Below are 14,867 nucleotides of genomic sequence, written 5' to 3' on the forward strand. Positions count from 1 at the left end.
CTCTTTCTTATTTTTCTATACTTGTACTGTGCTTTTAAATTATGGTTATATATGTTCTTCAAGTTCTTTAGGCTATTCTTGGCTCTTTTGACTCTATAAATATTTTAGAATTTTTATTTTATTAAATTCCTAATAAAGTGTTTATATGTAGGTCTGGGTTACATTGTACCCATAGATCACCTTGAGGAGAAATGATATTTCTACACTATTGACTTCTGGCATGTGAATGTGGTACTGTATATCTATCTCATCAATAGCTCTCAATGAAGTTTTATAGTTTTCTGTATAGCATTTTGTCTTTTGCTCAATATATTCTTGGTTATCTTTTGATTGTTTTTTGAATTGTATCTTAAAGTTTCATTGTCTAATTAAATAGATGGACATGTAATTGATTTTTGGTGTTGATGCTGAATCAGCATTGTAATTTAATTCTTCTATGGATTCTTCTAGATTTCCTAGAAATTTTGTTACATTAACTCCAAATAGTGCAAGTTTTGTTTCCTTCTTGCACATACTTATCTTTATAATCTTGTGTCTTACCACACTGGCTAGGACTTCAGCAGAATTGAACAGAAATGATGAGAGATGTCATCTTTTTTTTTTTTTTTTAGACAGGATCTTGCTATGTAGTTCAGGCAGGTCTTGAACTCACTCTGTAGCCCAGGCTGGCCTCTAAGCAGTCCCTCTGCCTCAGCCTCCTGAGTGCTGGGATTACAGCATGCACACCCCACCCCTCAGCCCTGCTATAAGTTTCATTGTCTTATAACTGATTTAGAGAAAGGTTTCATTGCTTTATTCTTGAAATAGTATAGATGAAATATAAAGATGAAATAGTATAGATGAAAGTATAAATGAAATTCAGATTTCACTGTAAGCAAACTTTTACTGGAACACGGGCTCACCAGTCCATTTCAGTGCTGTGTGGCTGTTTTTGCACCACTATGGTAGAGCAGCCAGCAGAGAGCTTAGAGTCTGCTGAAATCATTCCTCTCTGGTCCTTACAGGGCCAGACCTCTGCCTGCCCCTGTGTGCCTCTGCTTTCCTTACAGTACTTTCAAAAAGTGGCTTTTCCCCTTCCCCTTTACCTGTACATTAGGCCTGGTGGCCAGTAGCTCCTCCTCATCACTGTGTGAGCTGTTCTCCTTCCCTCTCACACCCTCCCTCCTTGGCCATTAGCCTCCTGCCATCAGCTGTGCCATCGCTCCTGCATCTGCTGAACCCCGGGCCACACCTCATGTTACTTCCTGACTCACTGTCTGCCTTGCATGTTTAATTCTCAGCCCAGGACTGGATGGTGATCCAACCAAAATGAAACCAGAGCATTTCCCTCTACAGCACCTGCCCCGGCTCTCTTCACGCATTGTAAAAGCCACATTCTAGTGGTCTACAGTGCCCTTCTGACCATACCCATCTTCCTTCTGCTGTCTTTGCCAGTTTTCCTGTTCCAGCCTTGCTGACTTCCTTGGCTCTGTTCCCTGCCTGTCTGCTGCATTCCCATCTGAAGGCCTCTGCCTGGGCCGTTCCCTTGGATGCTCATTCCCTAGACAAGTAGTTCTTCAAGTATGGTCCTAAGATCGGGAGCATCTTACCCAAAATAATTCTTGGGCTTCACCACAGATCTGCAGTAGGACCTCTGAGCATAGTGCCAGAGTCTGACTTTGTCCTTCACTTTTAATTGATAGAAACTGGGATCTAAGTGGTAATAAGCCCTCTGGTGATACTTGGTTTGAGAACTTCACCCCTGGATGCACACGCTACTGCTTTGCCTGCAGGATTCTGTTTGGATATCACCTTTCCACCTGTCCTCTCTAGTGTAGCCACTGTCCTTGGTGCCACCTCATGCTCCTTGCTATTTCTGTGATTACACTTTCGGATATCCTCTGATGTATCTGTAGTATACTCATCTTGCAGGATAGTCAAGAATCTCCTGTTTTATTGTGGCTTATTTCTTTCATATGAGTTTTTTTGTAGACAGAAACTCATTTTTATTTTGTTCATCTGTGTAGCCCAAACACCAAAGAATTTATGGTATGTGGCCAGCACTTTAAGCAGCTAAGTGGAGGTAAACTCTGAACAAAGTGATCACAGTCAACACACTTTGCAACTCCTAGTGGAGAGGTGGTGTGCTTCAGCGGTACCTTTGAGTCTCAGGCAAAATCTTTCAGTACTCAGGGGCCTGGGTCTTATCCTGAACCTACAAAATTTGAACATTCCATAAAAGTAGCCAACATAGAAATGACTCAGGATCAATGGATGCAGGGTAGATTTGTGTTGGTACTACAGACTGATAGTGAGTTGTGAGGAGTGGTACAGCAGCCAAGTCTGTTTTCAAAGCTATTTCCTTGTACCTCAAATCTTCCAGAGTTTCTGTGATTATCCCCAATAATGAAAAACATTATCAGGGATAAATGGATTGCTGGTTGTCAACTGACTGCATACCAAATGGGCATGTAGAGCATTTTTGAAGGAACACAGGCAAGTAGGGTCTCCATCCCACTCAGGCAATACTGCAGCCTGGTATGACAGTGCCATACAGTCAGAACTGAAAATTGCTAGGCCGAGGGGCAGGAAGCATGGCCTATGGAAAGGAAAGAATCCTAGGGACTTTAACACCTATGACTATTAGTAACAAAATTCAAAAACCTCCCACGCTTGAGCTTTTATTTTGCTTATGTAATGGAAAACAAAAAGTGTCATGGTACACACCTGTAAAGCCAGCATTCAGGAGGCTGAAGCAAAAGGATTGCTGTGAGTTCGAGACCAGCCTGAACAGCAAATTGAGACGGTGTCTCAACAAAACAAAACAAGCCACAGAGATAAATTTGATTATACATTAAAGTTTTTGTGAAAAAATACCTTTAGTATCAAATCACTAGAATAAACTCCCCTATGTAACTTACAGCTTCTTAACATGAACCTCCAATGCTAAGTATGAAAATAGGCTATATTACCCAGAATGTTGAGTCCTGACATTGGTGGTGTCTTAACTTTTTTAGAGCAAAGAAGACTTTATGAACATCTGCATCGAACCTGACACTGTCAGCAAAGGAGATTTCATAACCATAGGGTAAGCAGACTGGGGTTTAGAGGAATCTTGGACTCTACTGTTTGTGTGTTCCAGTAAGTCTACTGAGGTGCACTGAGGGCCAGTCTCGTTTGCGAATTTTAGCATTTCTTTTTCTCTATGGAGCTGCTATGTGTAATGCCCATTTCCTACGCTGGTCTACCCTGTTCATTGTGGTAGGATCAGATGTGAAAGCAGACTTTTCCTTTCAACTGAAATTAAAGAATTCAGTGTAGTATGGCATAGTGACAAGCACTCTAGTTTCGGCAAAGAAGTGCTGAGCACAGAGCTTCATTCTGCTACTCGTTGGCTTCATCCCTGAGGTCATTTAACTTCTCTGAATCTTTTCCTCATCTGTAAAACAGAATAATATGACCATCTGTACAATTTTCTAGTCTCAGATGAAAAGTCTGTTTTAAACTGTGCAGTGCTTTACCAGGTCCCTTACAATTCATGTCAGTTTACCTTGTTTTCCTATTCCCAGGGCACTAATGAGAAACTTGGAATGGTACTGAGCACCTTGGACATTTCCCAGGCTTTCCCCCCTTTTCCATACAACAGGCCATTCCAAGTCCTGCCTGATTTGTTAACTTCTACCTCTGCCAGAATTTTATTGGCTAGGAATTCTATCAACCCTCCAGCAGTCTTCAGAGCATCTGAGGGGCTGGTGTGTTCCCATGCCAACTGGTAATCTGCTCAGCTCCAGTTTTCTGTGCTTTGTCTCAGGGCTCCCTCTTGTGCCCATTTAGGGCTTGGACATTTCTGCTGCAGTGGCCTGGTCTCCATGGCTGCATCATTATCTGCGTCGGCACTGGCAGCACAAAGCCTGTCATTAGTCTGTGGTGTTCTCACTTTTGGTACAAATTCTTTGGACACAGAATAGCTCCTTCTACAGCCTTTCCTTTGCATATTATATATGAATAAAGGGAAGAAAGAAACAGCCTACCTCTCCTCCTCATGTCCAGAAATCAGTCTTAGCTGAGCCCAACCGGTGCAAGCAATCTTCAAATCTTCTTTATAAAACTAATGTCCAAAACCAGGAAGAAAACCCCATTCCAATCCTTAAGCTATGGGAAGTCATTATGGTGTGGATTCTTAGCAGCAGCAGCTGGTTCATAAAGGAAATGGGATCATGTGTGTGTTGTCTGGTTAGAGCACAGTAAAGCTGCTTTCTGAATTCTGGGGACCATTTCCTTTGTGAAGAGTCACTGTTACCAAGCAGTGGTAAATAATGAACTGACCTGCTTGGGTTAGCTCTTTTTCCTTTTTTCTATTTAGCAGGACTGGACAAAAAGGATACACATGCAGGTCTGTATCTAATAGAGTTACTCCAAAGCTGTGTGGTAAAGAAACATTTGGCTAAGTAGACCTTCTGTGAGTACAGAGGATCATCAGGGAATAAGATTAATTCATCTTTATAAGTATTCTCTTCAAGTAATAATCACAAAAAGAACTAAATAAGGCTTACTTTCCTTCTAATTGGAACTAAGTCTAAGAGTGAAGTAGCCGTGGGAGACAGTCTTCTTGCACCACTGTCTACAGCAAGTGGGCCTTCTCAACCTAGAATCTATCACCAGGTTGGGCAAGGCTCGCTACAGGAATAACCATCAGTAGGACCCCATCTCCATGCATCTCTCAACACTTATTTGCCCCCGTGAGAGGAAGGGAATCTGCTGCAGTTTGGGATCTGATACACTTGTGGCCTCTGGTTTCCAAGCTTGCTTTTTCCTGTATCGACAGAAGTAGAAAGGTGAGAGACCCCGAGCTGCACGCTGAAGGCACCGAGTGTCTCCAGGCCAGCCGCTGCAGCCTGCTGCTTCCCGAGGTGAGGTGGGTGGGTGGAGGAATCGACTGTGTGCCAAGCACTCTGCCAGGTCTGGGTCTGCATAACAGAGACCTGAAACGTGACCTTAGTTTTTCATTATGTCAACAATATCAAAGGTAGCTGTTCTGGTGGTGCATGCCTGTGATCCTGAGGCAGGACTACTGAGAGTTTGAGGCCAGCCTGAACTATGTAGCAAGATGCTATGTCAAAAAGCCAAAAGAAAAAAAAATATAAAGAATTGTCTAGCTGTTGAATAATGCATTTTTATAAAGGATTTGGAACCAGATTTTAGTTAGGCACTGAATTTTTCTATATTGTGAAATGTCATGCTATAAAAATAATCTATGTAAGTAAAAATGAAAGTCGGAGATAACAGTACCTGAATTACAGTTGTTTGGAGTTACCCAAGTAAAGCTATTACAGGTCACCTCTTAAGAGCTGCCCTGTGATGCTACTAAATTCCACAGGACTGTGGTAAACAAGAGGTGTTTCCAAGTGACTGGCATATGCTGAATTAAGCTGCTGCCCTTTAGGTACAAATCTTGGTGCGTCTTAGAGGATGAGAAGGAGCCAGCAGGCAGAACACCTTTCAGAGGAGAACTAGCCATCTCTGTCACTTTTCATTTGAGAAAGATTAGAGGTGAGGACTACATATTACATATTTAGCCACTCCTTAAAACATAAGGCAGGATCCCTGCCTTTTAATAAATATTGGAAAACTTTAACCTTGTTCATCAAGTCCCAGAATACTCTAGGAGGAAACAGAAGGTTCAAAGTAGCCCTTTTGCACCAGTGTGGGGATTAGACATTTCTCCAGCTAGCACAGTACATGTGACAGCAGCATGGCCCTCTGCGCCAGCAGCATTTCCCTAGTGAGCAGCCCTGAACACCCTCTTCTCTACAGGGCAGCAGGGGCGCCTTCAGCATCGACAGTGAGGAGTACGAGGCGATGCCTGTGGAGGTGAAGCTGCTCCCCAGGAAGCTTCAGTTCTTCTGTGACCCCCGGAAGCGAGAGCAGCTGCTGCAGAGCCTGACCCAGTGAGCAGACAGGGGCGAGTGCATTCCCAGACCGCACTTTAGACCACTGTGGGACCAAAAGGGAACAGAGGACCCCAAGGGCATTTTCATGGCAAACTACCCGCTCCCCATACCGTGTGTGCATGCTGTCATTTCTGTGTGACAGTCCACTCCGCCTAGTGACTTTCCTCAGACAGGAATCTGCTGTCTCCGTAGTGGAGAGCAGGGTCTTGGGCCTGCCTAAGCTCCCCATCCCCACTGTGACCGTCCTAGCTCCTCCCTAGGCTGCTCTGCCCTGCGGGCACTCCTTCCCGAGTGCTGCTGCTCAGTTCCAGTGCTTATCTAGCTCTCATTCCAGTTTTGTTCTCTATCCAACAGCAAATGGGGTTGTTTTCTTCAACCATCGCTGAACTATTGTCAAGTGCTAATTTTTTTTTAAACCAGTGCTTTTTCACTGTTGGTGTGCATGAGAATCCGCTGGGTACAATGCATATTGAAAACTTGGGGCCCACACCAAACTGCTCCACCTGCCATGGGGCCCAGGCCTCTCAGGGAGTCCCCTGGGGACAAGGGTCCCTAAGTGTGTTAAAGCAGTGCTCCACAAATGCTTCTGCCCATGTATTCCCCAGAAGTATTAGGAAAAAATCAGGTGTCCCTTCACATCTATGTCCACATCTTTCATTGGAAGTTAAATAGTTGCCAAAGTATGTACTTTCTAGAATTGTGTAAATATTGATGTTTCAAAATAAACTGTTACATCACTCTTCTAAACATCCAGTATAATTTAACCCCCACAGAAATTTGACACTCCTCATTCATAAAAACAAATTCTTTAGTAGTCCAAAACTTCAAGTTGTTTTTCCCCCATTAGTGTACTTCCACACTGCTTTCAGCAAGAATCGTACTAAAATGTAATCAATTTTTTAGTTTTTAAAAACTATATGTAATTGATAAAAGCAGTATTAATTTTGATAATTAAAAACATGTATGCTTATCCTACTTCATTTACTCAATATATAAATGTTACAGCTGAGATGGGAATTCAACACTGATTACATTCCTTTTGTTGTGAGCACTAAATGGGAAGAGAAAGCATCCTAAACAATGTCACATACTTCTCTGAATTCCTTTTAAATTACATGGCAAAAAGTGCAGTGTTCTGTCATCAGAAGAGCTTGATTAGATCTCCCATTACCAAGGGTCTGTTACCCCATCATCAGCATCATTTACTTGTAATACCACTGCTGGCATTTTCCTCTGAGGTCCTCCTCCACTGGAAAGCCGTGCATTGTAGGAGCCAGAGCAAGGGCAAAGTGAGAAGAGCTAGTAGATCTTAGTCACAGGCTCTCCTCCGGAAGATCATTTTAAAGACAGGGAACATAAACCCTGGTGTTCTCTGCTGAAGACCAGTGTTTTAGTGGGTTATGTAGCAACTACAAAAAGCCCATTCGTGAACATTACTAAACATAAGGCTTACCTATTTAGCACTGTATGCTTGGAGTTACCATTAAAAACTGTTTTGGCAAACAGAGTCCGATATCAGTAAAATGATCACTTAGCAGCCCCTGCCCCTCATGGAGGGAAGGATGCTTTCCTTTAAAAAAAAAAAAAAAACAAATCACAAATTGTGGTTCCCTCCCTGCAAGGAGGGCCAGTACAGAATCTGTCTCCTTGCCAGAGACACTGTGTGTTCCTAGAGATTCTAACCAAAATGAGGTACAGGTCCAGGAAACACTTAAATCCATACTAACAGTTTTGCTCACCTTAAATGTAAGTGTGCCTTGTTTCAATTTGTTTTGCCTCAGATTACTTCCTGTGTGGACTTGGTTTCCCCACTGACTCCTGCTCTGTCCTTCCACACCATCCACACAGGAGCCAGCTTGCCAGCCATGCTGCAGGCTGAGCTGTGCACAGGGGAACTGGGTCTCCCCTTCTTCAGTACAAATGGTTTTTGGCAGATTAATTTCACTCAAATGCTGAGATTATTTCTACTAAAGTACTTTCTGTAAAAGTTAAACAGAAAATGATTTCCTTTGCTCCAATTACGATCACTGTACTGCATACGGTGTTTTACACGTGTAGTAGTCACGTCAGTTCTCACAAGTGCCCACTCAGGAAATACACGGTCACACACCTCAGAGGAACTTGGCCTTGTACACCAAATATCTGGTTTGACAGCCGACAGTGGTAGCAGTTGATTCTAAGTTGGCTCAAATAACTCAGCAGTTGAGAAACAGAAAGTTTTGACTACATATGCACACACATATTTACTCCATATAAACTTGGTCAGAGACGTGGTGAAACAAAAGGGCTTTTTCTGGAAGTTGTCCAGTGTGACTGAGGGTGCACAGTCCTGGCTCTTCTGATGGTGTGCATTCTCCATTTTGGCTTCTGGTACCTGGAGAATTTTCCAGACTGCAGACTCCAGAAGGGTAAGCAGCTGCTCCCTGGTCTGTACAGGAAAGCACCACCCAGTCCTGGGCTCTGGCCACGAAGCCTTCCTACCCCAGCCCACATTCTCAGGCCAGGCCAAGGGTCACAGCACACAGGTTCATGTTAAAATGTGAACTTTAATCGTAAAAATTGTTTCCTGGAAATATATCAACCTCTGCACACAACTTAGTTCAGATATATACAGGTATGATATACAGAGATACTAACTGTACCACAGAGCAAGATCAGGGCGAGAAACATTTAGTCTCATTAGTTAAAGTCCCCGGCCTTTAACTTACGTCACCACTGAACACAGAACCACACACCTGTCTGCGGTAGTATCCAGGGTGAAACTTAGGAAGCATCTTTCTGATTTCATCACATGAAGTAAAAACTTGAAACAAAAGTAGATTCAGTTTCTCTTATTGCTACAATTCTTAGGCTTGGGTATTACTCAAAATAGGGTTTTTACATTTAAGGCAACAGAGAAGCTATACTGATCTTAAATTGGAAAAACCAGGAAAATACGTTTGCTAAGGTTACCATGACTTCTTTTTCTGGAAAGGTTTATATCCCCTACTTCTATAAAAAAGGAAATTAGTCAACAAGCTTTGGGTAAATAAAGGACATCCACTTTGTGCCTGCTCTGAGCCCCTGAGTTCCAGCCAATCTGTTCAGAAGCACAGCATCTGGAGCTTGTCCCACTGGGGCCGTGACAGGCATCCCAGACCTGAATCCCCCCTCAATGCCACCTTAAAACTTTTTTGGTACTTTATCTTTGCTTGATTTACCCAGTGAAAGTTCTCATTCTAATGTCAAATCTACTTGCAGTCAGCTAATTCAATTACCTCTGGGTGGATTTTTCATTTATTGCATCATCTCTGGCCAATTTATAATGCCCGATCATACCCCTCTACCCTGACTGTCCTTAGAAAGCAAGGTCAGTGCCTCATTAGTCTATGCAGGCTTCTAGAGTAAACAGAAGTCACACCCATCTACCATAGTATTAAATAAACCTTCTGAGTTTAAGTCACGCTACCTCTAAAACCCCATGTTATACTGACATTCTAGAATAAATTCTAAAAAGGTAGAAGCAGGGATTTATCCATCTTCACTTCTGTATAATACCAAAAAATTCTTCTTCCCTTTCCACATTGCAGCTATTTCTAAATTCCAACTTGTAAAATGAATTAAAGTGCCAGTTAAAGGACCTCTGATTGATTTCTGCCTCTCTCCAGCTGACTGAGGTCCTGATAAACAGAATTTCTGTCCTAGACATTTCCTAAGGCTGGGTGTTTGTGTCTTCCTTCTTGGGCCGTCCTGTTTATGTCTGGGAGTGCTGTGACAAAAATCACATAGGTCAATGTCCTTAATCTTGGAAACATTTACATAGTCAAGCTTGTAAGGGCCTCAACCACTACTAAATTACAAAACTGCCCATTTCTTCTAGGATTATAGTCCTATAATAACTGTTGAAATTTCCTCCCATTCTAACATCTCCATACTCAGTTCATAATAACATTGATATAAAAATAAACTTCCATTCTAAAATAAACAAACAAACAAAACATTAACTTAATTCACAGTCTTTTCCCATCACACTTGGTGCTCTAGTAGGTCCTGGGAACAGAGGTATATTAGCAGGGGTATTAAAAGTCCATGACTTGGGGGTAAAAGGAGCCCTTCCCTCCTCCCTCCCCCAACCTGAATTGGAAAAGGTTTTCCTGAAATGAGAAGGGATGGGATTGAGCCTGCGAGGTGAGCCTGTAGCTCTCAGGATTCTCACCCCGGCCATCACTTGAGGAATGCAGAGGACATAGGAAGGCCAGACAGCTGGGATTCCGAGCTCACCAGCCTGGAACTTAACGGACATACAAGCAGTGGAGATTGTTGGGTCCATATTAGTTTTTTGCCCATTTTGAATTCTTCCCCCATTCTAGGACTAGGTCACTGTTTTCATCCATCCACTCCCACATTTACCTCCAGCGCCAGACAGAGCATCTTAGTCCATTCCCTCGGCTATGCAGTTACAAAGGGAAACACACAGTCCCTAATGTCCCTGCCTCTTCCTAGAGGTTAATATCCTGCTACAAAAAGGTTAATTCATTATCACCTTTACAAAAGGTTCCCTGAAGGCCTCAGTGGAAAATGAGTAAGTTCACTTGTTATTGTGTTGGAAGGGCTTCCAGTGTATCAAGACAGATAGCAAGTTCACCCTCCTGGCCACCAGGATGAGAACAGTGATTCACCGATGGGTTAATTTACCTTTTATCTTTTAGCTAAAATGCCATAGGTAGTCACACAATAAACAAATCTCATATGGCAGCCAGCACCATCTGCACCTGGATGCTACTTTTACTTTTCTCATCTTGATTTTCCTCTGATTTATAACCCTGTAAGCTACACATTTTAGAATCCCCGGCTAAATCACCGTCCTTGTCCAGTTGTCCATGTGACAATGAAGTGGGCTGCTCTCCCTGGCCAGATGGAAAAAGAGGTCCCAGAATGGATGGTGGGTTTGGGAGGCAGATGCCTTCTAAGTCATGGACTCATAACTGACCAAGGATTCAGTCAGGGGGACACTGACATCCATGTGGGTCCACACCATGCATAAGGCTGGCTTCATATTCAAATGATGCTACGCAATCATTGGTGTATACTTTTCAGATTGGTAGGAGATAAAGCTGTACTATTTCTGACTCTTGAAGAAAGAGTCCTATGCCAGCTAATAACTGCCTATTGCCCCAGAGGTTGAGTATTACTAGCTGCTGAGCCTTACACAATTGAAAACACCCACTTTAACAGGCCTTTATCATATTCAGCACAGCTACTGACAGAGCCTGGCTGCCAGTTCCCACAGGGTTCTTGCCACCGGGAATCTCCTCTAACTCAGGAATGCGTGGGCAGCCCCTGCATCACAGGTTGCCAATGTTCCTGATGAGCAGTGGTTCATAGCACAGCACTCAGTCAGGGTTACAGCATCCTGGGACTAAGAACGCCTAGGCAAGAACAGATGAGGGCTTTGTGCACCATGTGCAGAGCTGCGTCACAGGTTCCCAGCCCAGCTCTCACGCACTGTTAGTGAGGACGATGCCTGCCATATACCGCGCTCAGCTCAAAGGCCTACAAGCTGTCAAGCATGTTCACCATTTCTTTCCAACAAAGATAGATGGCTTTTCAATAAATGTTTCAAGAATGACAAAAAAAAAAGTGAGTCCATGTGGCTCTTTGCTTCTGCTGTCATGCAGACAGATTCTTGCTCACAAATGAGCCCCTTGTGGGAACTGGCAATAAATGACGCTGGTCTATGCCTGTTGGATCTGCTGTGGGGAATACGAACTGGTACCAAATGAGGCTTCAAAGGGCAACCTCAGAAGCCAGAGGCTTCCCGGCCCAGGCAGACATTCGAGATGATGGGCAGCAGCACAGGATGGTGCGGAGCTAACACGTAGTCCAGCCAAGCAGAGCCTTTGCACTTGACTTCCGGTACCAGAGGAAGCCAGCAAAGCAGGAAGAACTGAGGGAAAAGTTCTGCTCCCAGTCAGCTGAGCCCAGGCCCTGTGACCTAATGTGGCCCTGCCATGGGGCTATCCACATTGCACACGCATGGGGGACACAGGAAGGTGCTAGGCAGAGAGGTGCCTGGTTAAAAGGCACCCACAAACCCTGACTCGCCATTTAAAGGAAAATCCAGGCACCACTTTCGTACTCTTGCTGTCGTTACACCAGTACATCTGAGCTTACAGCAAAACAGTGCTGGAAGCAGTTTTCATAGGCAGAAGGCCCTGGGACAGAAGTGCTTGATAATAGGATCCTCCTAGCAAACCTCCTGGATCTAGAGAGTCTGCCTGGGACCCAGGACAATCAGGCCCTTCCTTTCACCCCTATCCCTGTCTCCAGCCACCCACCTCCAAACCAGAAAACCCCAAACCCAGACGCCACTACAAGTCCTGACCTAACTGAGCCAGTCATTCTCAGCCTTGTGAGGGCAGGAGGCACAGCTGCCCAGAAAGGGAAAAAAAGTGAAACTTTACTGCTAAATACAAATGTGTTTTCCTTTGTAAACATGTTACTGAAATGATAGCTAAACCCACACTGCACAGAATAAATGTATTAGTTGTACAGTTTACCTTCCAACACTCAAAATTATTTATGTGTCTACATAGAAGGTGCTACCCTGCTTAATCAGTGTCTCTCTGCATTTCTGTACACACGAATTTCTTCGCTCTTGAATTCTGTACCAAGGAGCTACAGTGAAAACACTTTTGAGCTAAGAACATGAAACAGGTCAAGGAAGACATGACCCATTCATTTGAAGGTTATTTTCTCTGCTGTACAGTAAGCCTGGCTTGGGCACAGACGATGAGCACACTGATAGCTACTCAAGACAAGATGGCTCAATAACGAGAGCCACGTAGCAAAGACGAGAAGAGATTATTTGTTACTAATAACCCAAGATTCCAAGTCAAATTCCAAATTCTACTCACAGGAGATGGCTTTCAGACTATGGTTACCAACTGCTCTCTGATCTAATCTTGTAGTCATCGAATAAGCCAGCTCAAGAGAACAGCTGGGCAAATACGGGACCCGTCCCAGACAGCAAACATTTCCCTGGAAAGCAGGTAAGAATATTGTGTGCACTCACAACTTCTTGACCACTCTCCTGGGGGAAGGCACTGCCAAACTTGCTAACAAATTGGTTAGGTCGGGACCCAACTATGAACCTAAGGAATGTCACCTTTGCTGCATGTGAGGGCTGTGCAGGGTAAACAGCCCCGTTAACACTGCGTGCTCCAACCTACGAGTCCACCAGCTCAAGCAGATCCTGCGACTTCCCAGTCCAATGGATCTCTCTGATCCAAGGGGGCTGTTGTCAGTCCTTCCAGGGAATCCTCATCCAAGTGGAGAAATTCGGTTCTGCGGCAGCTAGTGCATCCACTGCACCACATTTGACAGATACCAGGCCACTAAACTGTACAATGAATTTCCTTGCACACGGGAGTCACAGGACGAGTGTTACATCAGATGGCCACCATTCACTGCCTTTGAGAATCTCACAGTTGTGTAAGAAACACCATTTGATCTCTCTCATTGGTCCCTTCTCGAGTGAACAGAAGAGATGTGAACAACAGGAAGAGGGGTTTGATCCCATGACTATGGACTCCTGGAACTCGATGACCTTGAAAGGCCATCTGAACTAGTTTCTGCCTTTGGGCAGATGAATGTTTAAGGCCACACAGGACAGATGCTTGTTGTATTCCTGAATGCACCAAGGGACAAAGACAGACTTTCTGGTGGTCCACCCCAAAGTTTCCAGAGCCTGGCTCACTCCTAGGGACAGATCTTCCAAGACCAAATCTGAAGACCAGCCATTCTGGGAGACTATAGATTCCCATCTGCTACCAAAGCAGGCTGCAAAACCAAGGCCATCTAGCCTCTAGACATGAAGGGAAGAAAGGAAATTGTGAAAATCACAGTTGTTGGAAAGTATACACAATCTTCCTTTGTGTCAGCTTAATTAAAAACCAGGCTGACGGGGCCTGGGGTGCACTCAGGCTGCTGTCATCCTACGTGTGTGGCTCACCAATCCCGCGCCACTCTTCCTATGGGCAACACGGGTTGTCAATGACCAGCATGACGTCGATCCCGTAGGCCTCCAGCAGGTCCATGAGAAAGCTCCGGTCCCCCTGCGGGTCCAGGCCCATGCCTCGGGCATGCTCTGCTGTCAGAGTTTTGTCCTGACTGGCAGACACCTCCAACAAAGTCTGAAATATCCGGTTGTTCTGCTCTAGAAAAAACCTGTAAATGCAACACAGAGAAGGAGGGAAGGAAAGACAAAGAGCTCATCAGATAATCCACACTGGGGACACCCAATCTACACAGGACCTGCTTTTCTTTTCTCATAACTGGAATTGAACCCAAGGCCTTCTCAAAAAAAAAAAAAAAAATCTGACTAGTATGTGTTTATACTACATAATGATTATATTCATCATGGGGAGTTGGTATGTGTACACAACACATCTTAATTACTTTTACTTCCCTTTCCCTTCCATCTCCTGGTCCCCTTTTCATTTGCAAGAGACCTATCTCCATATTTCCTAGCTACATCCCCAGACTAACCTCCCTCCTTCCCTCTCTCTCAGACAGGATTTCACAGAAGCTGCCCAGGCTGGGCTCAAACTTGAAATCCTCCTTCCTCAGTCCCCAAGAGCCATGGGATTACAAGGATGTGCTACAATGCCTGGTTTAGTTTTTTTTTTTTTTTTTTTTTTTTGAGGGGCCTCAAAGATAAATCAAAAACTTTGAAAGAAATAAAATGGTCAAAGTTACGCAGTTATTACAATGGTACTAAGGTTAGCACAGAAGCCATCTGGCACACAAACTGACTGGAGAAACCTCTTGCATGTGATGACCTAACTGCTAGCAGGTGGTTTTCCTGTAAGCAGTAGCTTCCTTGTGGTCTGAACACAGTTTTAGGGAGAGGGCTCTACATACTGGTGGTTTCCTTCCCTTTTGCTCAATCATCAG

At 44.1% G+C, this 14,867-nt stretch overlaps 2 protein-coding genes across 9 annotated transcripts in view; one reads left to right on the forward strand and one right to left on the reverse strand.

The window, feature by feature from the left end:
- Positions 1 to 6,677, forward strand: part of Agk (acylglycerol kinase) — a 90,794-nt gene extending 84,117 nt beyond the window's left edge. For 5 of the 7 annotated variants that reach the window (XM_023567554.2, XM_063250617.1, XM_063250618.1 and 2 more), the window contains 4 exons: positions 2,997 to 3,067; positions 4,343 to 4,372; positions 4,805 to 4,889; positions 5,794 to 6,677. In XM_023567554.2, the coding sequence (XP_023423322.1) occupies positions 2,997 to 3,067; positions 4,343 to 4,372; positions 4,805 to 4,889; positions 5,794 to 5,931 (324 nt within the window). In that variant the 3' untranslated portion in view covers positions 5,932 to 6,677. The remainder of the gene's footprint in view (positions 1 to 2,996; positions 3,068 to 4,342; positions 4,373 to 4,804; positions 4,890 to 5,793) is intronic. The other 2 variants (XM_063250616.1, XM_003475435.5) reach the window with 2 other exon arrangements.
- Positions 6,678 to 8,456: 1,779 nt separating this feature from the next.
- Positions 8,457 to 14,867, reverse strand: part of Dennd11 (DENN domain containing 11) — a 41,273-nt gene continuing 34,862 nt past the window's right edge. For both annotated transcript variants that reach the window (XM_063250615.1, XM_023567557.2), the window contains exon 9: positions 8,457 to 14,138. In XM_063250615.1, the coding sequence (XP_063106685.1) occupies positions 13,943 to 14,138 (196 nt within the window). In that variant the 3' untranslated portion in view covers positions 8,457 to 13,942. The remainder of the gene's footprint in view (positions 14,139 to 14,867) is intronic.

This window comes from Cavia porcellus, unplaced genomic scaffold, assembly GCF_034190915.1.
Source record: "Cavia porcellus strain 051 isolate PalLab524CR breed Dunkin Hartley unplaced genomic scaffold, mCavPor4.1 scaffold_6, whole genome shotgun sequence".
NCBI lineage: Eukaryota > Metazoa > Chordata > Mammalia > Rodentia > Caviidae > Cavia > Cavia porcellus.